Raw genomic sequence first — 26,976 nt, 5'->3', positions numbered from 1 at the left:
GCTCAGTCGCACATATTTTTTGAGTTGAACAAATACTTACAAGCTCTACTATGCATAGTTTATTCTCATGTTGTGCTGTTATGGGCCGGCACGAAGCCCGTCCATTATATATGGGTTTTATATTGTACATGATAATGTGCGGATCTATTCTAATTTCTGTTTATGCAAAATTAAAGATTTAAGGTAATTGAAATACATACACTTTTATCTATTGTCATAAAAGAAGAAGATGCAAAAAAAAAAATAACTTAAATAAATTTTTCAAAAACGTGTTTGTATTTTTATGAAATGTAAACAAGGTACCATGTTCTTACAACAACTCGTCGTCAGAACATGTGAAATGATTCCATAGCATGTGGTTTTTTTTTACTCAAAGTAGTTATTTTATATTCTATTTTGATTATTGTATTATACAATATAATCATGATAAAGATATCTTTCAACGCAACCTATCTTGGGAGTTTTTATATGTAACATGCTTCAGTTACTGAAAGTGATTTTCAAGCCTAATTTGCTGTATTGGCTTAAGATTTCTCAGTTTAGTTGAAGTATTTAAGCAGTTTTTAATTCGTCGTATACCCGATGAAGATATGAAGGGATATGAGGTAACTGTACATGAGACAATGTTAATATCAATGCATGGTAAATTTAAAACCCCAAAATGGAACGTTTTAAATGTTGCCCTTAATCTTCAAGTCACAATGAGGTATTCAACAACGAGCAATATTCCACGTACCAGTAACTGGTAGTAAGTTCCAGGTGAACCTTCGCATCGGTTTGGGCAGAATTTGTTGTTAAATATCATACAATCTACATCCATATTTGTATGTCTGTTTGTTGATACTTTAAAATTTCACAAAAACCGAATAGAAATGAAAACATTTTGTTGAAGATTTTTCAAAATTTTCTAGAGGATTTATTTGACATTTGTTTGGTTTAAGATCTTTTGTAAAACAAAATTAGGTAAGGAATATAGTGTTTTATATGTTCGTCACAAAGTTAAAGTCCATTTATCTGTGAAAGTTTCAGTCATAGTTCATGAGAATCTGTTCATATGATGCGTCTTAAATAACAGAAGGGTTCTGATAAAAATAAGGTCAAATGTACTAACATTTCATATATTATGAGTGACGGATTAAAGTTTCTTTAGAGGCCATATCTGAGATACAACTCGTGGACAAAAATGTTTTGTCAGTAAATGCGTCTTTAATACTCAGAAGGGTCATACAAAAAGTTATCTTGTAATGAAATAAAAATCGTGGATCAGTAAATGAGATGAAAGGTTGCGTTTAAATCATTATCTGAGATGAGGAATAAAAATATTTTGTCAGAAGATGCATCATAAGTGGGTTTTCTCGTAGATGAATCGTTACTGAAAATAATAAAATAATATAGATATCAATACATACTGCAACAAGTGTGTCTCCACTCGACATTCAAAAAATCAAATTTAAAGCGCAACGCCTGTTGATATTTTTCTGTACTTGAAAATGAACTGTTTAGCGTGCAGCAATATCGAAATAACACGAGTTGAAAAGTTTGAATCGGTTTCTCTTAAATTTTTTAGTCATCCTTTTTAAATATTTGAAGACAATTGTCTTCTATATATGTAACGTCATCAGTTATGGTCGCATTTTCCATGACCATGTCCCAAGAGAAAAAAATTTAGGAAAAAATTAAGAACATGTGGTGTCATAATTAAATTTTGATCAATCATCTGCCGTTAACAGAAATTTTACTAGCGAGGAGAAATGAAAACAAAATCACACCAATCGAGAAATACAAAAATAGCACAAAAATAAGAGAAAGTGTTTATATGCGAATTAATTTTAAATAACTTGCTTGAGGACAAGAATCGAAATCTTTAAATTGACCTGACACTCTAAACAGAAAATAGATATAAGAAGATATATCAGTGCCAATGAGACATCTCTCCATCAAAGTCACAATTTGTAATTTACACCATTATAGGTCAAAGTACGGTCTTTGACACGGAACACATTTATTTTCAATTGATAGGGAAAATAAATAATTTTACCACATTTGTTTCACAAATATTTTTTAATTTTTTAATTTTTTAATTTTTTTGAATTTGCAATTTAAAATCAAATGCAAATTCATGAATCAAAATATAATAACTGTTTCATCGACTTTTCATGCTATACTTGCCATATTTGAATTTCGAATAATCCATTCATTCCCATTTTGTATTCGCCAGTACTCCTTGAGTCCCAGCGAACCTGAAAACATCAAAAACTATGTACTAGTAGGTCTTCAAATGACTAATGTATATAAGTTTAGGCATATGTGATATGATTGCTTTGATATTTTAGTCTTAAATGCATGATTTCTTTTGTTATTTGTTTTTGGCATCAATTCGCTGTCAGCAACCGTGATTACTCTGAGATCTGTACTTAGTGCTTGTTTTTTTTTTTTTTTTTGGGGGGGGGGGAGGGATATAAGTTCTCTGCCAGGTTCACCATATGCATGTCCTTTTGTTAGATATCTTTCTTATATGTATCAATCTGATGAGTAAAGCCCTTTTCACCTGATTTGTTGTACAGTTTGTTCTTCTGTGGTACTATTTCACCACTTTCTCTGGGTATGGGAGAGTTGATGCACCTTCTAATTGCTTAACCCTGCCCTATTTTGTATGTGTATGTCCCAAGTTAGGGCCTGTTATTCAGTGATAGTTTTTTCGGTTTTGTGTATCATAATTTTTTTTCGTTTATTATTTTGTACATACAAAGCTGCTAGGCTGTTAATTTCCTCGTTTGGATTGTTTTACATTTGTCATTACGTTTTTTTTTTGGTGAATATGTGGTATGGGTTTAACTAATTGTTGAAGGCCATAGGGTAATCTATAATTGGTAATTTCTGTGTCATATTGGTCTCTTTTAAAAGAGGGACGAAAGATACCAAAGGGACAGTCAAACTCATAACTCTAAAACAACGCCATGGCTAAAAATGAAAAAGACAAACAGAAAAACAATAGTACACACGACACAACATAGAAAACTAAAGAATAAACAACACGAACCCCACCAAAAACTAGGGGTGATCTAAGGTGCTCCGGAAGGGTGAGCAGATCCTGCTCCACATGTGGCACCCGTCGTGTTGCTTATGTATTTACAAATCTGGTAAACAGTCTAATTCAGTAGGTCATATTCATGAAAGGGAAGGGGATTGTAGTTACGACGTAAGGAACATATCCGATATCATTTGTGAAACGGTTATTCCATAACGGTCAACCAACTCGTGATGGCGTCCGTAAAATTTACGAAGGGATGATTTCAACTTCACCATTTGGAACTCTTGGTTTAATAGCTTCCTTGTGAGCAGCAAACCTCTATCATATTAAGAGTTGTCTAATGTGGAATCATAATCTAATCTTTCTAATCTAATCTTTATTTAACAATGGCATTACAACCATAGGCTATAATTATTTTTATATTTGAGTCTTTGTCTATTTAGGTCCCTTCGTTGCTTGTTAAATTCTTATTAGAGCTGTCTTACATTTTCACGAAAGGTACTATCGAACGTAAAGGTAACATTATAAGTATTTCCTGATGGCATCAAACTTGCACCCGGTTTGTAAGCCAAAAATAAAACAATGCTTAAAAGTATAAAAAAAAAATAGGGCATAAGCAAACATCTTAAAACAGGCAATTATAAATCATTTAAATTATATGGGTAAAGCTACAACTACATGAACCACATTAATCCGTCATGCATTATCAGTAAAGCAATAATATAGTTGTCAGAATATCGATTACTCCCTCAAATTTAGAACGTATGTGAAAGTAGGCCTTCCCAGACAAAACAAATAGTGCATTTGATGTCGTTGTTTACTTAAACTAACCAACAAATTGGCAGAAATGAAACATTTGGTGAAAGAGAAATATATAAATATATAAAAGAAGATGTGGTAGGATTGCCAATGAGACAAATCTCCACAAGAGACCAAAATGACTCAGAAATTAATAACTATAGGTCAACGCACGACCTTCAACAATGAGCAAAGACCATACTGCATAGTCAGCTATGAAAATCCCCAAAATGACAATGTAAAACAATTCAAACGAGAAAACTTACGGCCTTATTTATCTACCAAAAATGAACGAAAAATAAATATGTAGCACATAAACAAACGACAACCACTGAATTGCAGGCTCCTCTCTTGGGACAGGCACAATCATACAGAATGTGGTGGGATTAAACACGTAAGCGGGGTCCCAACCCTCCCAATAACCTTCTACAGTTGTATAACAGTACAACATAAGAACGAACTATATTAAGACCGTTTTGAGCAACAATTAACTTCTCTATGAGTTTTCATTTAACATTGATGATTAATGCACTCCATAGTAAACTAATTTAAGATTTCCAGAAAACCAAGGATTATTTTTAGTGGTACCTCTATTTGGGAGATCTCCTCTTTCTTAAATAATTTTAAAGGTATGTTGAAAATTGGCATGTAGAAGGCTGATACATGTACAATTCGGGATATACCTGGTTTCTTTTAAGTTAAACTTAAGGTAAAATATTTAGAAAGCTGTGAAAATTACAGATAAGGACTTTTAATTGGTGATCTGACAACAATGCAAATCCGTTTGTTAAAACTCATACAAGTTCATTTTCAATTTCGGTACTGACATATATTTTTGAAATATTAAATTATTCAAAAAACCAGCATAGAATCATACGAGCGTTAACTTAAATTTAGTTGTTATTTTACTAACGAGAACAGATTCATCCTGATTTACACAAAGTACTGTTCCAACACTGCCTGGCCCACCATCAGCATCGGCATATGTCCAATCTTTACCTAATAGTAATAAACACACACGAAAAGTTAAGAAAAACATATAACAAAAACATCGACCTCCAAGCTTAAGACACATTCCAGTTGGGAAATCAACAAAAACTGACAAATTCAAACACTATAAATCAACATAACATGTGTAAAACAACTGCCATATTCTTGACGTAGTACAGGTATTTTCCGACGAATTAAAATTATATATATATATTATAATACAGTTACCTTTGTCTTCTGTAATTTAAGACCAGATATAAGTACAAAATCAACAATATGTAATAAAATTAACGGTACCAATTTTTTGGCACCAGATGCGCATTTCGACAATTCATGTCTCTTCAGTGATGCTCGTGGCCAAAATATTTGAAATTCTGCATAAGGCACTCAGGATTACTGAGATGTTGGATATAATATAGAATTTTGTCTGGTGCAACACTACCTAGCTAAATTCCGATAAAATGCATTAAAATGAAATCTATAAGGTAAACTTGTGTAACGTTTGTAGACATATCTAGGGCTTTTTTCTTTTTATTTCTTTTTGACTGTGCTTTATTGTTACTTCTATAATGATAATACAAAAAAATAATTGATATATGGAAAAAATTGGCAAATACCTTTTTTTTGGCAAGAGACATAATAAAATCATTTGCTACTATAGATTGATTTACAAGCCTTCTTTTAGCTCATTATATAAAATTTAAATCGAGAATTAGAAAATGTTATATATCATGCCATTCCGGACAATTTTTGCATGAACTTTGACTACTCAGCTACACAACACAAAACAAACACCTTTCTTTCAATAAATACGTTAACATTTTTTAACTATTGAAATTATATTGGTTCATTTTGTTCGAATAGTTTTTAGATGACATGGATTGGTCAAATTTCAAACAGTGATCGTTTGTATCGTATAAGATGGAATGCTACAAGTTTGAATGTATCAATAAGATATTTGAACCCGTATTACTAAATCTGGTATATAAATAGAATGTATATGTGACTTATGACATTTCTCAGATACAATTTTGTGTTCCCTGTTAGACTTCGATTGATCAAGTATGTCTTGAGTTGTAAATACCTCATTGCTGTAATTAAAATGTCCCTCATATTTTATAACAACGGGAACATAAAAAGTTATAATAGACGTACTAAATATTGAGTCAGGTATCTTTGATGAATTCAATCACATTATTGTTATCTCGAAATGATGTATCTAAATGTTTTTCCTAAAGGTACTTTTCTGTAGAAACACAACTTATGTTTAAACTATAGCTATCTGCTTCTTTAGGGAAAATAATATAAGTAGTCTCTATGAAATATTCATGTTAATAACATATTTGTGCTCAATAGTAGCAAAGTGTTTCGTAAGATCGAATTCCTCGAAAGTTCTAAGTCAAGTTCATACAATTATTTGTAAAATGTGAGACATAAACGAAATATCTATCCTGACTACAAATTTCGAAAAAAAAAACTGAAAGGACGAGTGAAAACATCATACCATCTACAACTTCGTAGTGTGAGTTATGATAAAGAAATATATTAAAGAGATGTAATATTACCATCAGAGATTTTATCTTTCAAACAAAAAGTATCTATGTTAAGTACAAACATAATTTTTAAAAGATGTGCAGATATAAGATACCTCGTGTCACTTTACATCCGACTGCAACCAATTCATCAACTAAAACTCTTGGTTCTTGTACTTTTTTAATACTATATATATCGAGTCGTTCGTCGTATATATACATATTTAAATGACCATTATCCCATTCTACCCAAACTGCTTCTGAAATGAAAATGTAAAACTTTCTTCATTGAAATGAGCAACATGAACATTCTTAGCTGAATATACTATTAAAGAGTTCAGATCTTCATTCAAAATGGATATCTTGACATTATAGACCAAACCGCCTATTGTGTACGGCACCCGTCGTGTTATGTTCAGTTCGGTAATGATGGAAGGCTAGTGTGACTGAGGAAGAATATCAGATATGATTTCTTTCACACATTTGTCATAATGGCCAATCAGTTCATGATGGCGACCGTACAATTTTTGAGTGATGACCTTAATTTGGTTGATTCATAGCCCTGTCTTAGCAACTTTTAAGAAAGCAGTATTCCCCGTTCAACAAAATCAACGTACTTTGAGCTAGCTCTAGAGGAACGTATCAATTGAGACACATATACTCCATTTGCTGGTGCCGCTGGGATATTGCTACACAGAAATGGAAAGTTGACTATCGGAAAATTAAAATCAAATATAAGTCACAAGGAGAAAATAATTCCATTTTCACACACTCGTAGCAGGTAAGTTGTATGAAATAAGTAATAAGTCCTTTTTAACAAAACTCAGTATGTTTAAAAAGAGAGACGACATGTACCAGAAAAAAAAGGACTAAACATTGATATTTCAGGGCTATCAATCCTTTATGTTTGGTAATATTCTTCTGATTTGTTTTATCGTCTGTAGAGAACATAACTTTCATATAACGTCATATAAGGGAGTAATCAATAATGACGATTAATTATATATTGTAACGATGTCCGATAGCCGATTTTGAGCTGCATTTATAAAATCTATAAATGCTGAAACACATATATACAAATACTATATCTAGTTTTCTTGAGTAACAAAGCTCATCAGATTGAAACGAAAAAAATACATCTAATAAACAAATTGAGTGGACATAAAATTGAGAATGGAAAAAGGGGAATGTGTCAAAGAGACAACAACCCGATCATAGAGAAGACAACAGTAGAAGGTCACCAACAGGCTTTCAATGACCGAATTCTTGTACGTCTTAACAAAAAGACACTAAGTAGATACATGAGAGTACTTGCAGTAACTGACAGCTAGTTCAAAGACAATAACAACTTATACAAATATCATGCATCTAAGACTAAATCATCAATGATTACACACCCATCATTGATTTGATTTAGTTTAAAGACGTCATTAATAGTCCTAAATATAACTTGACCTTGTGCAGTGCTACATACATGCGTTGTAGATCAATCAATATGCATGTGTATATATCAATAATATTTAGCTTGATTTTACAGATAACAAAAGCAGTTCTTATACCAACAAAACAGTATTCAAAGATCTATTAATAGTGTAATAAAGTGCTACATTTTAAAATATTTTTATTCAAAGGACTGATACGTTTACCAGTATCGTTTCTAAACAACATCTCCATCGATATTAGGATGTTCTATTCCGTTAGAAATAAGTATTCTACTGAAAAACCAAACTTCAAAACCTTATCTTTATATCTGTGGAGACTTAAGTAAAGATTTAAGTAATTTGTGGTAACGAAATCTCTGACTTAAAGCTTTACCAGTAATACATATATTACGTTTATCTAACCCCAAAATGTCACAACTGACACGGGCATAGTTTCTCAAGTACTTTTTATTTCACCAAGTCATGATCCGCTCTTTTAAAATCTCATATAGATCTAAAATATGTTCGGCCTTTACTAAAACAACAATCAATTGTGACGTATGTTCCATTATGATAACTAATACCTCTATTACTATCTTACTTTGGATTCAATTGAACAAAACTAGAGTATGGCCACAAGCTGCAAACTAATTATTCTAATATTAACTTTAACCTGCTTATTAAAAAACAAATGTTTATGTTTTTCATTAGAAAATCATGAAATAAGTAAATTAGTAAACATTGTAATCACGTTTTTTTATTCATGGAAATAAATGTGTTCCGGGAAGTAAATCAATCTAAATAAAATATTGATCTCTGATTACGTGAAACTGCATATGAGTAGTATAACGTAATCATAGATCAATATTTTAATTAGATTGGAAGTAAATGGACATGCCATTACCAAAGAAACCCACATTTAGAACAGGAGTAGGATCTGCTTACCCGTCCGGAGCACCTTATACCACCCCTGGTTTTGGTGGGGTTCGTGTTGCTTATTCTTTAGTTTTCTATGTTGTGTCATGTGTTCTATTGTTTGTATGTTTGTCTTCTTTTAATTTTAGCTAGGCGTTGTCAATTTATTTTCGATTTATGAGTTTGACTGTCCCTTTGGTATCTTTCGTCTCCCTTTCAGAAGGAACACGATGTATTTTTTTTGCTGTTATTTCAAATTAAAGAAGATAACAAGCCATAACAAGTTTTCCCCTTGCATGGTATTTAATTGCATGCCGAATATTGCACTTTATTTCCTCTGAATGTTTTCATAGCCAAATTATATTTGATGATAAGTTAGATTATTTTCTGAGACACAAGGAGGGGAATATAAATCTGAAATATTACACAATTTTGAATTCGCATTGGTTTCTAAAAATGTAAATATAAAAATTTTATACACTTTATAGGTCTGAAACGCTTTTCTATATAAACCCTTTTTCGTACATAAAATTTGTAAGTACTTGAATACTTGGAAAGCAATATAACAAAAAAAAAGACATAAAAAGAAAAGTCAGATCCAGTTAGATCCACTTTGGATGACGAAAGTGAAACCTTATTTCTTTATAATTTTTTTTTTAATTAATCAAAGTTTTATTGCACTTTTTCTGTTAACAATTTACTCAATCTACAGCTTAATTCTTTATAATTGCGAAATTTATAATGGGAGAATTTCCGAATGGTACGTGTATGTTATAAAACATGTCAGTTAAGACGCACTGACTACTGGGCTAAAAAGTCACTTTGTGGACTTGCAGTCCAAAAACAGAAGTATCGACTTAGATCCCGGTTCGTGTTATGGTGCTTACCACTGTCCAAATCTTGTCCAACAACAGTTCCTGCTAGACCAGAATCTTGTTCATCAAACATCCAATCGGGACCACGTCGTACTCTATCTCCTAATAGTAGTGTTCGACACACTAATTCACTATATAATCCTTTCTTTCTTTCTTTGATTCGAGGTTTAACAAACTCCAAAACTAGATCAATACAGTCATCCTATGTAAATATAATATAATATCATTTTAGGATGTTCGCTACTCTGTTTTCAAATACAAAGCTTTTTAAAAGATTGTTATACATTGACAGCGTATAAATAAAGACACTAAAAAGGCAGACTTTCAAAATTAGAAACTTTTCGTGTGTCCTAGACTCTTGTACTGAGATGAATGTGTATGTAACATTCGAGTTACAAGTCTAAAAATGAGGCGGAGGAAGCCGTGTCTGTATTTTCTTGAATTTTAGTTCTGGGGAATATATTAATGCAACCCATTTATAAAGGTTTGGTTGATAATGGAAAGAACATCATCAATATACATAAATGTGAAATTAAATGACATGGCTTCTTTGATCTTCTCTTTTTAAAAAAGTGTCCGTAGGAACTCCGATTCATATGAAAATTCGATGAAGTCAGAAAGGAAAGGCACCTGGTTCGTACTTATAGGAATACCGACAATTTGTTGAAAAGTCTACCCGCAAGTTCAACAAATATGTTGTCAATAAGAAACGCCAGCATAACGATCACTTGTTCCTCTGTGTAGTATGTTTTACCTTTTTGTTCACTTTTTACAAACTTTGCCGTATGGTATCCCAAAGTTATAAATTTATAGCGTATGCAACTGGGAATGGATTGGAAGGTATTAACTTCCATAGAGATATCCAATTATGTAATTAAAAATTATGATAACAAACTTCACTTAGCATGCTTTCGTCAGAACAAAACATAAAACTCTTAGTTTTATCCGGTAGATGATGAACAGAAAACGGGTAGTTAAGATGCCTATTTCGACTTAGATCATACTAACATGTGCATCGTCTGGTCTTGATGTTTGTTGGACGATTTTTTCTCTTACTTCAGCAGCGGTTGGATTAGAATTGGTTTTTCTCAAATCAGACGCTACTTCTGCTGCTAACATCTATAAAAAAAAATAGGCACATGAGATTATTATGTATCAAAAGTTCTCAAATATCTGAATACGGACAATACATTTGAAGCTGGTCAATTTTCTATAAAGTAATTAGTTATGTTTGATGTGTTTGCTACTCTGACATAATGATTTTTTTTATTTAAAACTATATGATGTTTTTCTAAATATATTTTATTGCTGTTTCCTACATGTCATAGATCTATCTCACTTGTAAATTCCTATTTTTACATTTCTAGAGAAAGATTCTTTTAAACAACTCCGCATTGATTTACACATTGATCAAACAAATCATTCTCCATGCAATGCTAATATGACCATAAAAATAATCATCGCAGAATATCTTTTTTTTAAGTTTCTACATTGAATAAAAAAAAAGAGCTGCAGATGGATTCCAGATTTTATCAGTTTTTTATGTAAACTTCCTCCATTAACCTCAATTCAATCTATTATATCAAATTTGTCAATTATAATGAGTTCTTGACGCAAAAATAAAATAACAAATGAAGTAATGTAAACTGAAAATATCAACTGATTTATTCATTAGCCAGAAATTAAGACAATTGAGACAGTTCAGAAGACTTTCAATATTCATAGAGGGTACAAATAATGATCGACTTTTTTCATACATTCTTTTTACTATTTAATTATTCTGTATTTAATTTGATGCGAGGAAAAATTCCTATACTAGTAATCTTACCACAGCATTTTTTAAATGAAAGCTGTGAAAACAAAACATTCCGAGATGACATCGTCTAAATTTAAACATGGAATAGTTAGTTTTTCTGCATAGTACTGTTAATAACGTCTTTACACTAAATCCATTGGATGTTGGATGAGTACTATTTGATATTTTAGTCAAAGATACTAGTTTGTTAACTACTTGTTTTTGGCTTTGAACTAGCTTTAAGTTACTGCTAATACTCTCATATATACATGTTGTGTCTTTTATGATTTGCGATTTGTATTTTGTATCGAGTTAAGCCTTTTTTAATTGTCTTTTTTTTGATAGCGTCTTCTTATATTGTACATCACTGTTATATGTATACATCTTTTTTCAGTATATATACCATATTGACACTATAGCATTTCAAGGAATGAAAACAGAGGATTGAAAAAGCCGTTTAAATGTGTTATGGAAGTTTTGATTCTGTCATCTTGAATCTTAAATGATCAATACAGATTTACTTGCTTATTAAAAAAGTTATAAACATGGTTTTTGGTCTCGATCAGTACATATTTAAATACAATAAAACATACGTCTACCAAGAAATCTTGCAATTTTAGAAATTGTGGTATTTGTTATAAATTTATCTATTTTAATTTGATTGTATTTAAAACTTGCTATACTAGATTTATGTGAAAACCTAAATTAGAATAAACTTTGCCATAAACTAGATATCGCGTTTATCAATATTTGTATACACGTCTATGTAAGGGCTTCAGTCAGATACATAAGGTAACTTTACTCTTTGCCTTTTTCTTTTTTGATACCGTGTAAGTCAAACGCCTTTGTATACAGATACATCGATTTGTTGAAACCGATAAGTCAGTTCAATATGAAAATAAATAGACTATTATAGTGCATGACTTGGCAATTATACTGCAATCTACGAAAAACACTTCCAATTGTTGATTAATGTGTTAATATTATCAATTTAATTTAAATATTGGGAGAAATCCCCCTTTAAAAAGACCTTAGGCGGAGAAATTTACAACACAATGAAATGTATTTTACCCGTTTCAGCCTGCAATCGATGGTGAACGAATTTGTTTCAGTATGGACTAAAATATCACCAGTAAACATAAAACTTAATGATTTATAGGTTTTAAACAAAAAATCAACAAGAGAAATATGTTTTTCCAAAATTTTTTAAAAGAAATGTTTGAGTCGTTGGATATATTGGAAGCAAGAACAGGTTGAAGAGGTCGTATGAATTATTAAATATATAATTTTGGCAACTTCTATTTAAATATTCATGAGGAAAAGTGATATCGGGTCAGTGACTGTATATGACATAGAAATATACAGTCAACGCATTTTGACTGTTCAAATAGAACGAGTGCAGCATAAATCATGTTATAATTACCAGAACTTGCGTCATTCTAACTAAGCGATGTATTTCCTGACGACATATGACTTTGCCATTGGTTTCACTAACTGCACTTTGCATTACCTTCAATAAACATTAAATTTATTGGTTTGTTACAATTCCATTTGTTGACGATTTTCCTCGCGCAATGAACGACACTTTCATAGACGACTGAAACAGTTTTATGATACATTTAAGACCCATTGGTGGCCTTGTCTGTTGTCTTCTCTTTGGTCGAGTTGTTGTTTCTTCCGACACATTCCTCATTTCCATTCTTAATTTCAGTAATTTAGTGATTACTACATTGTAGGTGATGCATTAATATTTACGAACATTGAAAAGATTGAAGGCTATTTTAATATATATTCATTTATTTGAAATATGAAAAAAATATAATGCCAATTAAAGTGTTTTTTGTTTTGATCCTTGATTATTAACAAGAATTAAATAATAAATAGAAATACCTTTTTTGTGACTACCTGTTTAAGAAGTGTTTTGAGCATGTACATCAAATATTTGTTGCAACTGATTGATGACTGTCTTAGATTACATGTAGTTATTTTGGTAGAGATATGTAAGCTAATAGGACTATAACCACTTAAGTTACAGTCGCGATTATTTGATATTCCATTTCACACATAAATACGTGTTTGAGGAATTATCTTATTATAATTTGAGGCCATGAGTAATCAAATAATAAATAGTATGAATGATCTTTCAATATTGAAAATGAAACATACATTAAAGATTTAGATACATTTCAGAACAAAGAAGAAAATGTGAAATAAATAATACGACTTCCATTTTCTCTTTCATATATCAAATATTGAATTAAACGCTCTCAATGAATAGTGTTTTAGTTACCTCGTTTTGTTCGTTGTCACCAATAGGTACATAAAAAATCTTTACTGCAAAACCTGCTATTTTCTTTATTATACTGCTGATTTTATCTTGCTTTTATATATGAAAATAGAATTAACATGGTTTAAAAAAATAAAATAAGGGTGCAATCAATTTGTCCACAAAAAAACAGAATTGAACTCGGAAAAGTATTTTAATTAAGTGTATCAATATGTACTTGATAAACTCAATACTGGGTTCATATTGATTTCCTTGAAATTTACTCTTATGGATCATAGCGATCTAGATTTACAAACGGTAACATATACCAATTGATAAGTCACGCTCTATACAGACTTTTTTCTGTTATATACACAGTCTTGAAAACTGACCCAACGGGATTATAAGAAAAACGACTGAAACCGATTTTTTCACAAGATTTTTCACCATCAAAAGAGTTTTTTTGGTACGATATTTATGTGCTTCAACTATCTAGCGACGACATGTTTTCAATGACCTCAACTTGATACCAGAAAAGTTGTATAATGTGTCATTTCATTGATTGTTTCCTGATTATGACATTTGGATAGAGTGCTATTTCGCAAGAGAGATAATAAAATCAACGGTACCAATTTTGTTGCACCAGATGCGCATTTCGACAAAACATGTTTCTTCAGTGATGCTCGTGGTCAAAAATATTTGAAGTCCAAAGCTTATTTAAAAGATGAAGAGCTATAATCCAAGTCCAAAGCTTATTTAAAAGATGAAGAGCTATAATCCAAGTCCAAAGCTTATTTAAAAGATGAAGAGCTATAATCCAAAAGTTCAAAAAAGTATAGCCAAATTCGTGAAAAGAATCAGAGCTTTGCATGAGGGAGATACATTCCTTAATTTATAATAATTTTTAATACTTTTTAACAGAAAATTTAAATAACACAAACAATCCGTATTTTCATGCCAGTACCGAAGTACTGGCTACTGGGCTGGTGATACCCTCGGGGACTAATAGTCCACCAGCAGAGGCATCGACCCAGTGGTAGTAATAAAATCAACGGTACCAATTTTGTTGCACCAGATGCGCATTTCGACAAAACATGTCTCTTCAGTGATGCTCGTGGTCAAAAATATTTGAAGTCCAAAGCTTATTTAAAAGATGAAGAGCTATAATCCAAAAGTTCCAAAAAGTATAGCCAAATTCGTGAAAAGAATCAGAGCTTTGCATGAGGGAGATACATTCCTTAATTTATAATAATTTTTAATACTTTTTAACAGAAAATTTAAATAACACAAACAATCCGTATTTTCATGCCAGTACCGAAGTACTGGCTACTGGGCTGGTGATACCCTATAAACATGCATAACAGGAGACGCATACCCTGTCGATTAATGCGATTTTTTTTCTCACTTTTTTTTTATAACTTCATTTGTCCTCTTATAAAACTATACGCTCTAAAGACTCTTTGTCGCTCACCTTGGTGAATGTGCTGATTGAACAAAAGAGGGACGAAAGATACCAAAAGGACAGTATAACTCAAAAATCGAAAACAAACTGACAACGCCATGGCTAAAAATGAAAAATACAAGCAAACAACAGCACACATGACATAACATAGAAAACTAAAGAATAAACAACACGAACCCCACCAAAAAAACTAGGGGTGATCTCAAGTGCTCTGGAAGGGAAAGCAGATCCTGCTCCACATGTGGCACCTGTCGTGTTGCTTATGTGATAACAAATCCGGTAAATAGTCTAATTCGGCAGGTCACATTCATGAAAGGGAAGGGGATTGTAGTTATGACGTAAGGAACATATACGATATCATCATTTATTCCATAACGGTCAACCAACTCGTGATGACGGCCGTAAAATTTCCGAAGGAATGATTTCAACTTGACCATTTGGAAATCTTGGTTTAATAGCTTCCTTGTGAGCAGCAACGCTCTATCAAGAAAATCATGATAGGAAATGCAAGCACGGGAATATGGTATTAATCGGGAGATAGATACCCCTTTTGCAGGTGTTGCTGGAATGTAACTACTTAGAAATGGATAGTTCACAATTGGAAAGCTGAAATTATCTCTTTTGTCGTGAAGGAGGCAGATGGATTGATGACAAAAAGCAATATCACAAAAATACTGAACTCAGAGGAATTGTTTTTTGGTGATGGTAATGGTGATGTGTTTATAGATCTTACTTTATTGATCCATTTTGCTGCTTACCATTATCTCTTTCTATAATGAACTTGGCCCAGTAATTACAGTGGAAAATATTTTGTAAAAAATTACAAAATTTATGAAAAATTTACAAAATTAGGGTTTCAGAAGAGAAGATTTTTGTAAAAGTTAACGACGACGGACGGAGACGACGGACGATGGACACGAAGTGATGAGAAACGCTCACTTGGCCCTTTAAGGACAGGTGAGCTAAACAAGATGTGGTGTGATTGCCAATTCGACAACTCTTTACAACAGACAAAATGACACAGAAATTATGGTTCATCATGACCATTTTTCTAATATTGCCGTATTTACATTACGAATATTATTCTGAGTACGATGAACCTGTGCATTAAATTGTGTAACTGAGTGGACCATATAAAATGAAACTAGTGTGTTTATTTATATTGCTATCTTCTGCAGATTGGAAAAAAATGCACATCAAAATCCAGGTAAGTTCTTACTTTTTGAAACATAAACTACATAAAACATATATAAATCTATATAATTATACTAGTGTTGTCAAATCGTACACTTTTGCCTAACCGGTTACTCGTATAATCGTTCGACCGATTAACCGGTTAGCGGGTAGCTTAAGGCCTTACCAATAGTACCCTACACATCGACATAAAAAGATGTGGTATGAATGTAAATGTGACTACATTCCATCCATGTCATACATTTACATGTTTTATAATACTATGAATTGAAGTTTGGTCTTTGGTTTTATAAGGCTTGTCTGTGACGATTCCTGTCGAAGTTTGACTTTTAATAATCAAATACACCGTATCAACTATGGCGTTTGTACTAACTTCAAATTGAAAAATAAAAAATAAGTCTAAATCTTGTAGAATTGAATATGTCTGAAACCGATGATTCTTCCATTTTGTCTTGATTTCTCCGAAAATAATATGAGTTGTTTCAATTACAATTGATTTATCCTGATATTCGTTCCATCAAGTATACATTGATTACATTCACGTTGATTTGCTTTTTATAGTTTTTGAGTTAGCATTTAGTTTAAAGTATGACAAAGACTTGCACGACGTAGATTGCACATTCAAATGTAGGTCTACATAATATTTTATTATTATAAGAAACAATTTTAATGAGTAATGTTTAGTTGTTTTAACCATTGATTATTATTGTATAAAGTGTTATACTGTTAGTGTCTCATAAGTCAGTATTAATAGCTGGATATTGATTGTTTTATGTGTAAATATTATAATTGTTGTATATGTTTTATGGCAATCAATATGTGACACTTTAAGAACCAATTTTATATTATATATATATATTTATATATATTACATAATTTAAATCAAAAATGAAATAATCAAGTAAATCGTAAAATTTAATCGTATTACTGATTAAAAAATTACTGTTATAAAAAACATGAAACTAATTGTTTCCTTAAGATCTTACCCCGATTTGGGAGACAAGTTCTAATTTATTTTAAATTCTTGGATTAACAATACCAATCAATATAATGGACAATTGATCCGTCAAATTAATTACCACGACGACAATTTTTATTGAAAACACAACTATTTAATGATTTCAATACAAATTTGTATTATATCTTTTAAAATTGAAAAAAAGTCCGGTAAACCGGTTAGCTTTTTTGGTATTCGGTACTCGGTCATTCGAACGGTTAACCGTTGATAACACTAATATATATAAATATATAACACTAATATACATAAACATATAAATATATAACACTAATATATATAAATATATAATATATATAATATATAAATTTACGAAAGCAAATTTACAGATCTAACATTGTTGGGTTGATGTTTAGACGAGTTGTATATACATTATGTACACAGCCATGTATCACCATCATTGATGGCGATCCGATAGATACATCTGTTGTAGAGTTGTCACTGACTCAGACGTACTTATAAATATAATTATTTTCTGTGACTGTATATTACATTAATTTGTAGGATCCTTTACTATAGATAATTTAGCTGATCTGTAACAATAACATCTTCATGCCTTATATATCATGTACTGTAGTACGCCGCTAGATTAAAACTGACGAGGAAAGGTAACACACGGCCAGCGAAAGCTCTTTAAATTGAGAGCCAAGGTGGTCGTGTGGTCTAGCGGGAAGGATGCAGTGCAGGCGATTTGGTGTCACGATATCACAGTAGCATGGGTTCGAATCCCGGCGAGGGAAGAACCAAAAATTTGCGAAAGCAAATTTACAGATCTAACATTGTTGGGTTGATGTTTAGACGAGTTGTATATACATTATGTACACAGCCATGTATCACCATCATTGATGGCGATCCGATGGATACATCTGTTGTAGAGTTGTCACTGACTCAGACGTACTATTAAATATAATTATTTTCTGTGACTGTATATTACATTAATTTGTAGGATCCTTTACTATAGATAATTTAGCTGATCTGTAACAATAACATCTTCATGCCTTATATATCATGTACTGTAGTACGCCGCTAGATTAAAACTGACGAGGAAAGGTAACACACGGCCAGCGAAAGCTCTTTAAATTGAGAACCATGGTGGTCGTGTGGTCTAGCGGGAAGGCTGCAGTGCAGGCGATTTGGTGTCACGATATCACAGTAGCATGGGTTCGAATCCCGGCGAGGGAAGAACCAAAAATTTGCGAAAGCAAATTTACAGATCTAACATTGTTGGGTTGATTTTTAGACGAGTTATATATAGGCGTAAAACATGTGCAAATATATATATTCATTAAATAAAATAATAAAATAAGTAAAAATTTAACAGTTCTATTCTATCGATTTCATCCTTCCATTGGGACTCTTCAGGATAACTGATGTAGTGTCGCTATAGGCGACGTCGTTAAGGAGGTTTATGACGTTCCGTCATTGTTCGTTATTAAAAGTTCTCTGGATTTAATTTTGATGGAACGTTGTTATGAAATAACGTCCCATCTCTTTTCTATATGCTTCATTTAAGGTAGTACAATACAAAGATTTTTTCACTCCCAACCAGACAACTTTAAACTGATGTAATTCATTTTATCCTTCTTTATATTTTGTAAATGAGGTACCAAAAGAAAGAAGAAAGATTAATCTTTCAAATTGTGATAATTTCATTATGATATAATTATTACATAATCCCAAAATATTTTATAGATTCTTGTACAACACAGCTTGACCTCCAAAACTCTGTCTCAGATTTCTAAAAACATCTATAGAACAAATTTTATACCCAATTGAATTTAGTGGTCTCTTATGAATTGATGTTGCAAACTTCGTTGAATATTTATGAGAGAATGAAATACAATAGGAAAAATCTGAGACACAGTTTTGGAGGTCAAACTGTGTTGTGCAAGAATCTATAAAATATTTTGGGATGCTATGAATAACAAAGAAGCTAAATTCATTCAAGTATGGACATCACAATATGGCAAGTAATTACATAACAATTAGTTATGTAATAATTATGTCATAATATAATTATAACAATATGAAAGATTAATCCTTCTTCTTTCATTTGGTATCTCATTTATAAAATTTAAAGAAAGATGAGTGGAATTACATCAGTTTAAAGATGTCTGATTGGGGATGAAAAATCTTTGTATTGTGCTACCTTAAATGAAGACGTTACATAGCTGTATCATCAAAATGTTCGACTAAACATCTACCTAAAGTACTGACTACTATTCTTTCTACAGTTAAAGATGGGCTTCAAAAATATTGTGATGACATATATTCTACCAGGGGTGTTAACCAGGTGTAGATTCTCAAAAATTCGGAAGTTCTTCTCCTTAATCTTCGATCACAATCTTTGAAACTTTGCAGCAACGTAAAGACTTTTGATTTGTCTACGCTTTACACTACGATTTCCCATGCTCTGTTGAAATAGCGACTTCCCTATCTCACTTAAAAATGCTTCTTCTATAAAAATGGGAATCGTAGATACAATTTTTGTTTGTTTTGGGTTACAATAATTCATATTTTGTGAAGAACCACACAAAATCTCCCCGAAAATATACTGAAGATGATATTGTTGAGTTTGGAGGATTTATATTTCAACAGAAAGTCGGTATTCCAATGGGCACTAATTGTTTACCCCTACTGGCGATTTGTTTTTGTACTCATATGAAGCAGAATTCATTCAGAACATTCTAAAAGACAACAAGAAAAAGCACCTTGCGAAATTCTTTAATTTTACTATCGATATATTGATGATGTCCTATCATTGAATGACCTATACTTCAGCCAATACTTAGAGCTCATGTGTCCCAGTGAACTTGAAATTAAGGATACTACTGATACTAGAAGATTTGCTTCATACCTTGATCTCTTCCTCAATATTGACAGAGATGGACATTTATGATAAACGAGACGATTTTAACTTCCCAATTATCAATTTTCCATTTCTAAGCAGTAAATTACCCTCTGTCCCTTCGTGTGGTGTTCACATATCTCAATTGATACGTTATTTTCATGCATGTTCACACTATACGGACTTCATATAGTGGAATATGGTTCTAACGTAGAAACTGCTCCAACAAAGTTATGAGGAGGACAGATTAAACAACTTTACGGACACTATAACGAATTGGTTGATCCATACGATATGTCTTTGTCCAAACTAACTAAAGACGTTTTTACCACGGGTTAGATTATGGTTTGTCATTACGTCGTCTGATCTTCAAATTAACGAACGTGACTTATTACCGATTGTGACTGTTTTTCTGAGTGTGAATTCGCATTGCTATAAGACGTGCCATGGTACTTTTCTGTCCCAAATTCATGTATTTAGTTTTGATGTTAGATTTGTTATTCTCATCGGATTTCGTCAAATGTTTTAACGTTTGTAATTGTAAAACTTTTTTTTTCTGTCGTATTCGTGTGTTATGGTAAAAGAAAATTAATCATCCAGTTCATTTATTAGATTCTAGTTTGAATCAACGAAATGTATACGATATATTTGGTTAACAGTTGCATTCAAAAGAAACACCGACATAGCTAGATAATGGCATTAATTATCTAATTATCTCCAAAAAATCATATTAATTAGTATAGCAAATAGTTATCAAATGTACCAGAATTATAATTTAAAACGCCAAACGCGCGTTTCATCTACATAGTACTCATCAGTGACGCTCATCTCAGATCAAACCAGATGCTCCGCAGGGTGTAGCTTTATACGACCGCAGAGGTTGAACCCTGAACGGTTTGGGCAAGTATGGACACAACATTCAAGCTGGATTCAGCTCTAAATTTGGATTGTGATTAAATAGTTGACACAGCATAGTTTTCTGACACAGAATGAATGTGTTCTAATGAACTTAAAATTTTTGTTTTCTCTTAGAGCAATTCACTATGCTGTTGAATATTAATCCTCTCAAAAAAATGTTTGAAGAAATTTTCTTTTTTATTTATGAAATTTCAAATGAGAAAAATTGAACCCAATTTTTTTAATCACATCCCCCTTTCCCTTATTCCAAAACTAATCTCAATTAAAATTTCTAATTAATGGAGTTTGCAATAATAACTACTCATTTAAATACATCATAAAATATTAAGATGTAAAAAAACTGCTTGTTATAACTGAATGGTAAAGATTATTTTAATTTATCAGTTGGTAGTAAAAAGTGAATATACATTGTATATTGTATATAACAAAGATTTAAGTTGATTCTGGACAAAGAAAGATAACTCCAATTAAAAAAAATCTTGCTATTGCATAATATTTTGCAATTAGATATTTCTTGCTTACTATTCTGGACAAAGAAAGATAACTATAATTAATTTTTTTTTTGCTATTTCACAATATTGTGCAATTAGATATTTCTTGCCATTGCGCAATACTGTGCAATTGAAAAGACTTGCTATTGCACAATACTTAATATAATAATTTTAGATCCTGATTTGGACCAACTTGAAAACTGGGCCCATAATAAAAAATCTAAGTACATTTTTGGATTCAGCATATCAAAGAACCCCAAGATTTCATTTTTTGTTAAAATCAGACTAAGTTTAATTTTGGACCCTTTGGACTTTAGTGTAGACCAATTTGAAAACAGGACCAAAAATTAAGAATCTACATACACAGTTAGATTTGGTATATCAAAGAACCCCATTTATTCAATTTTTGATGAAATCAAAAAAAGTTTAATTTTGGACCCCGATTTGGACCAACTTGAAAACTGGGCCAATAATCAAGAATCTAAGTACATTTTTAGATTCAGCATATCAAAGAACCTAACTGATTCATTTTTTGTCAAAATCAAACTAAGTTTAATTTTGAACCCTTTGGACCTTAATGTAGACCAATTTGAAAACGGGACCAAAAGTTAAGAATCTACATACACAGTCATTACAGTTAGATTCGGCATATCAAAGAACCCCAATTATTCAATTTTGATGAAATCAAACAAAGTTTAATTTTGGACCCTTTGGGCCCCTTATTCTGTTGGGACCAAAACTCCCAAAATCAATACCAACCTTCCTTTTATGGTCATAAACCTTGTGTTTAAATTTCATAGATTTCTATTTACTTATACTAATGTTATGGTGCGAAAACCAAGAAAAATACTTATGTGGGTCCCTTTTTGGCCCCTAATTCCTAAACTGTTGGGACCTAAACTCCCAAAATCAATACCAACCTTCCTTTTGTAGTCATTAACATTGTGTTTAAATTTCATTGATTTCTATTTACTTAAACTAAAGTTATTGTGCGAAAACCAAGAATAATGCTTATTTGGGCCCTTTTTTGGCCCCTAATTCCTAAACTGTTGAAACCAAAACTCCCAAAATCAATCCCAACCGTTCTTTTGTGGTCATAAACCTTGTGTCAAAATTTCATAGATTTCTAACGTTATAGTGCGAAAACCAAGAAAATGCTTATTTGGGCCCTTTTTGGCCCCTAATTCCTAAAATGTTGGGACCAAAACTCCCAAAATCAATACCAACCTTCCTTTTGTGGTCATAAACCTTGTGTTAAAAATTCATAGATTTCCATTCACTTTTACTAAAGTTAGAGTGCGAAAACTAAAAGTATTCGGACGACGACGACGACGACGACGACGACGACGCAGACGACGACGCCAACGTGATAGCAATATACGACGAAACTTTTTTCACATTTTGCGGTCGTATAAAAAGTTATATAGCCAAACAAGTACGAAGTTGAAGAGCATGGAGGACCAAAAATTCCAAAAAGTTCATTTTGATTGTTATTAATAAATTTTATACCTGTCTTACAAATTTTATCTTGAATTCTATTCTAGTTCTATCTTATTTTGGGAAATCTTTCTAGAAATTCAAATGGGACGTCACTTTGTGCATTGACGGCTTTGGCTAACTCGGCTGCTGGTTATAGGTTGTTTTATGCAATGTATCCGTTTTTATTCTGTAGTTAGTCACCATTTCGGTTTTATCATGTATATCTATTATATAGTATGTTTATTATTTTATTATTATTTTATGTTTGCAAAATTATGAGTTATTCGTAATAATGAGGATGTTCTTATCCCAGGCAAATAACCCTAGCGGTATTGGTCACAATTTTTTGGAACGTTTGGTCCTTAGTGCTCTTCAAGTTTGTATTTGTTTTGGCTTTCGGACTTTTTTCATCTGGGCGTCGCTGGTTGGTCTTGTGTGGACGAAACGCACATCTGGCGTATTAAAATTTAAACCTGGTACCTTTAGTAAGTTATTATTTGTGTGTTTCTCTATCATATGTATTCTTCCATTTATTTGTATTGTAGTCCTGTCATGTAATGCTATCATTTTGATGTTTTATTTCACATTGCCATAAATGCGGGAGTTTTGGCATGCCACAAAACCAGATTCAATCCATCATTTGGTTTTTCTCAATCGATTTATAAATTTCGAACAGCGGTATATATATGACTTTTGCCGATGACGACGATTAGAATAGTTGCATTATTCACGTATCTGGATACGTATCAGGACGATTTGTATGAACAAAAATGATTATTTAGCGCTGACCTCATTTACAACTGGATTTAAAATTAGATGTATTATGAAACATATTCATCGGGACCATCTTGACTTCATTTATCCTTTTTTCATATACGTGTTATATGATACGTCGAGACGGATAGGCCAGCAAATAAGTGAATATACTTTTAGCTCTTCCCTTGTTTCGATTCTTATACATCATTGGCACTCAAATATTCGGTTCTGAACGTTCTTGATGAAGGTTATTTACACATGAAATATTAACGGTTGGTTGAAGTTAGAAAAAATTAAGCAAATCAGACGTACTTTGAAGAAGTCTCCTGTTAGATAGGAAGGGTCGATATCTTGGTCTAATTCAGGTTTAGTATTCGCCGAAAACCCATCGGTAAAGAGTACCATATATCCAGGAACTTCATTACCAAGTATCTCTGAAGTACCACCTGTTTTAAGAGAAAGTACAAGCACTGTTTAAATACTTGATTAATTCTTTTGCAAATAAAAAGTTGTATCTCCAAGTGAGAGTAAAAATATAAACATATGACAACCTATGATTTATAAGACATGAATTTCTGTATTTACCTCCAAGAGCACCAGCAAGTCCTAACAATAACCCTCCAACTAATGGTGCTTCTCCTTCTGGTTTCAGCTTGCCTATAATATAATATTATATTTAAGAAGGATAGTTACGATTTCAACAGCATAAGTAAAACGAAATTTGTTTGTTTGGTTTTGGTTTTTGTTTTAAAACATGATCAGCAAACCAATATTAAATTTGCTTTAGGTAATGTTAAATTGTGTCATCATAATCCCCAAAAATTCTCTTAATCTTTTTCGACTTACAAAACCAATAATAAACCAAAATTCGACTTATCAAGATTCGTATGCATGGTACCTATTACTTCGTTTACTGCATTTTATCAGCATGTTCAGCTATAAAAAAAAATAGATGTCAGGTGCAAACGTGAAACTAGGGATTACATAGAGAAATCTATAACCCTGACTTTATTCGGCCAGGAAAAATCTAGGTGTTTTTAACAGGTAACATGAAAACGTTGAAGTCCATTTTTATCTATTATCCACGGAGGTCAAGTCAGATGTTGATAAAAAAAAAACCATCAAGTCTTAAATTGAAGATAATTTTCACGATGAAATGCATAGCTAATATCCAATTTAACTTTTGTAGTTCTGATATGCGTTTTATATACAAGTTATTTCTATATCGAAATAAAAGTTTAAGTAAATTCAGTGGAAATGAAGATTGCAACTAATGCTAGAAATCTCCATCAAATCAAAAATTTGATTCAAGCATTATTTATGGTAAAATGGTATAAAATTATGTTTCAACAATAAATTGAATAAATGGAGAATGTGTCAATGTAACTCTGATGATGATCCGCTCAAATATAACGTAAATATAAGGCAAAACTTAAGAAATAGAATTAACGCCTATCAAATTCGAACTTGATACGAGTTTTGTGGTGATAGGCATTGTATAACTTCAGTAATATTTCCATATGAAGGGGAATGACTCTACACAGCAGAATTGGTACCATCTAATTTCAAAAAGCATTGTGTTCAAGTTCTATAACTTAAGTAACGGAAACGAAAAGTTAACTATTTTTTTTACACATAAACAGGGCAACAGCACAAAACGGTAAAAGTGACGCCACCTACATTCAAACTTGATCTGTGGTTTGTGGTAAAAAAAACATTGGATTCGAATTTCATAACATTTGGTCGAGGCAAGATTAAGTAAAAGAATGAAAACCTGCTTTATATCGTATGGACGGACGTATCGGACGGACAACGGTAACACTTAATGCCTGATCGGGTGACGGCGGGTAAACGTACGTATATCTATGCCATTTATGATGAACATGTACCGTTTCTACTCTAAAACTACTAAATATCAATTCATTGGTTCTGTCATCTTTAAATACGCACAAGAACATATAAGTATGTATACAAAAGCTTCATGTCGTATTTAACTCAAATTAACTAAATATATTCAATTAATACACATAAAATTTAATTTAATGTCACCATTTCCTCTCAATATATTTTACACATGCGCGTCTTAAATTTCTGTTAGCACTTACCAATCCTTTTTCTCTTTTTTTGTGTTATTTTCACATTTCCTGTGCGGTGTGAGAAAATATGTCTCATCACTAGTGAAATATCTCAGCAAAAGATTGGTCTAAATTTAATTATGACGTTTAATTTTCTTGATTTCTTCTGAATTTCCTGTTGTGACGCCAGTCATAAAAAAGGCGATTATGCCTACTGACGTCACATATAAAGAACACAGCTTTTTAGCCAATCGTTAAAAAGGAAGGATAAAAATCATTAGAGAAACATATTCCATCCTATAACTCGTGTATTCTAATCTATATAGTTAAATTATGATTATTCAAAAGTCTCGACAAGCCTTGCGCATTACATCTTTAAATGTAACTGTCTCGAGTGGAGAAATATCGTAACAAATTTTTTGCATTGACGAAACCTATATTTCTCTTTCACCGACTTGTTTTTCTAAAAGACAGATAAAGATTATTTTGTTCTCACCTATCTCCTCCAGTACCAAATCGTAATCAGAAGTAGTTTGTACTACTATCCTAGAAGTTCCTCCAAACACAGCCAGACCAATATTATCTTCTAACATTCTTACACTTTTAATTTTTTTAATGCCTGGAATGCAATTTTATCATGACTATAGTGTGTGCAGTTTAATTTAACAAAATACGGTATTAAAAAAAAGAAAATAGACAAAATTACATTTTATAAAGAAGCAAATCAATATAAAACAGTTACATAGTTCACTACACTAGTTGTGTGTTTACAGAACAACTAATAGGTAATAAAAAGAAATTAAAAGTCTATGATCTTTAAAAGTGCGAACGAATAGGGAGCTATTAAGAAATAAGTTAATAGAATGTGTTTAATTTTTTTTAATTTTTGATCGGTTTGTTGTCTCTTTGACACATTCTCCATTCCATATCAATTTTATTTAAAAAAAACAATCTATTCTAATTTTAGTTGTGTAGATCGGCGTCAGACTGATCAATGTAGAAAATCGAAATATCCAACGCTCCATAACTCTGTCACATATACATTGTAAGTCAACAAAAAATATTATTTAAGTGAAATGTTCAGAGCGATTTCATTAATTGTTATCCATGAGGAA

The 26,976-nt window shown here is 31.8% G+C and overlaps 1 protein-coding gene across 1 annotated transcript; it reads right to left on the bottom strand.

Moving 5' to 3' along the window:
* Window positions 1–2,159: 2,159 nt before the first annotated feature.
* Window positions 2,160–26,454, bottom strand: LOC139518651 (uncharacterized). Its single transcript, XM_071310126.1, has 8 exons — window positions 26,358–26,454; window positions 24,372–24,443; window positions 24,099–24,232; window positions 10,571–10,681; window positions 9,575–9,764; window positions 6,468–6,611; window positions 4,743–4,828; window positions 2,160–2,240 (listed from the first exon to the last, which is right to left on the bottom strand). The coding sequence occupies exons 1-8, from the start codon at window positions 26,452–26,454 to the stop codon at window positions 2,160–2,162; spliced, it is 915 nt and encodes a 304-aa protein (XP_071166227.1).
* Window positions 26,455–26,976: the final 522 nt, after the last annotated feature.

Source organism: Mytilus edulis, chromosome 4 (genome assembly GCF_963676685.1).
Source record: "Mytilus edulis chromosome 4, xbMytEdul2.2, whole genome shotgun sequence".
In the NCBI taxonomy this organism is placed as follows: Eukaryota; Metazoa; Mollusca; class Bivalvia; order Mytilida; family Mytilidae; genus Mytilus; species Mytilus edulis.
This window is presented reverse-complemented; position numbering and strand designations above follow the sequence as displayed.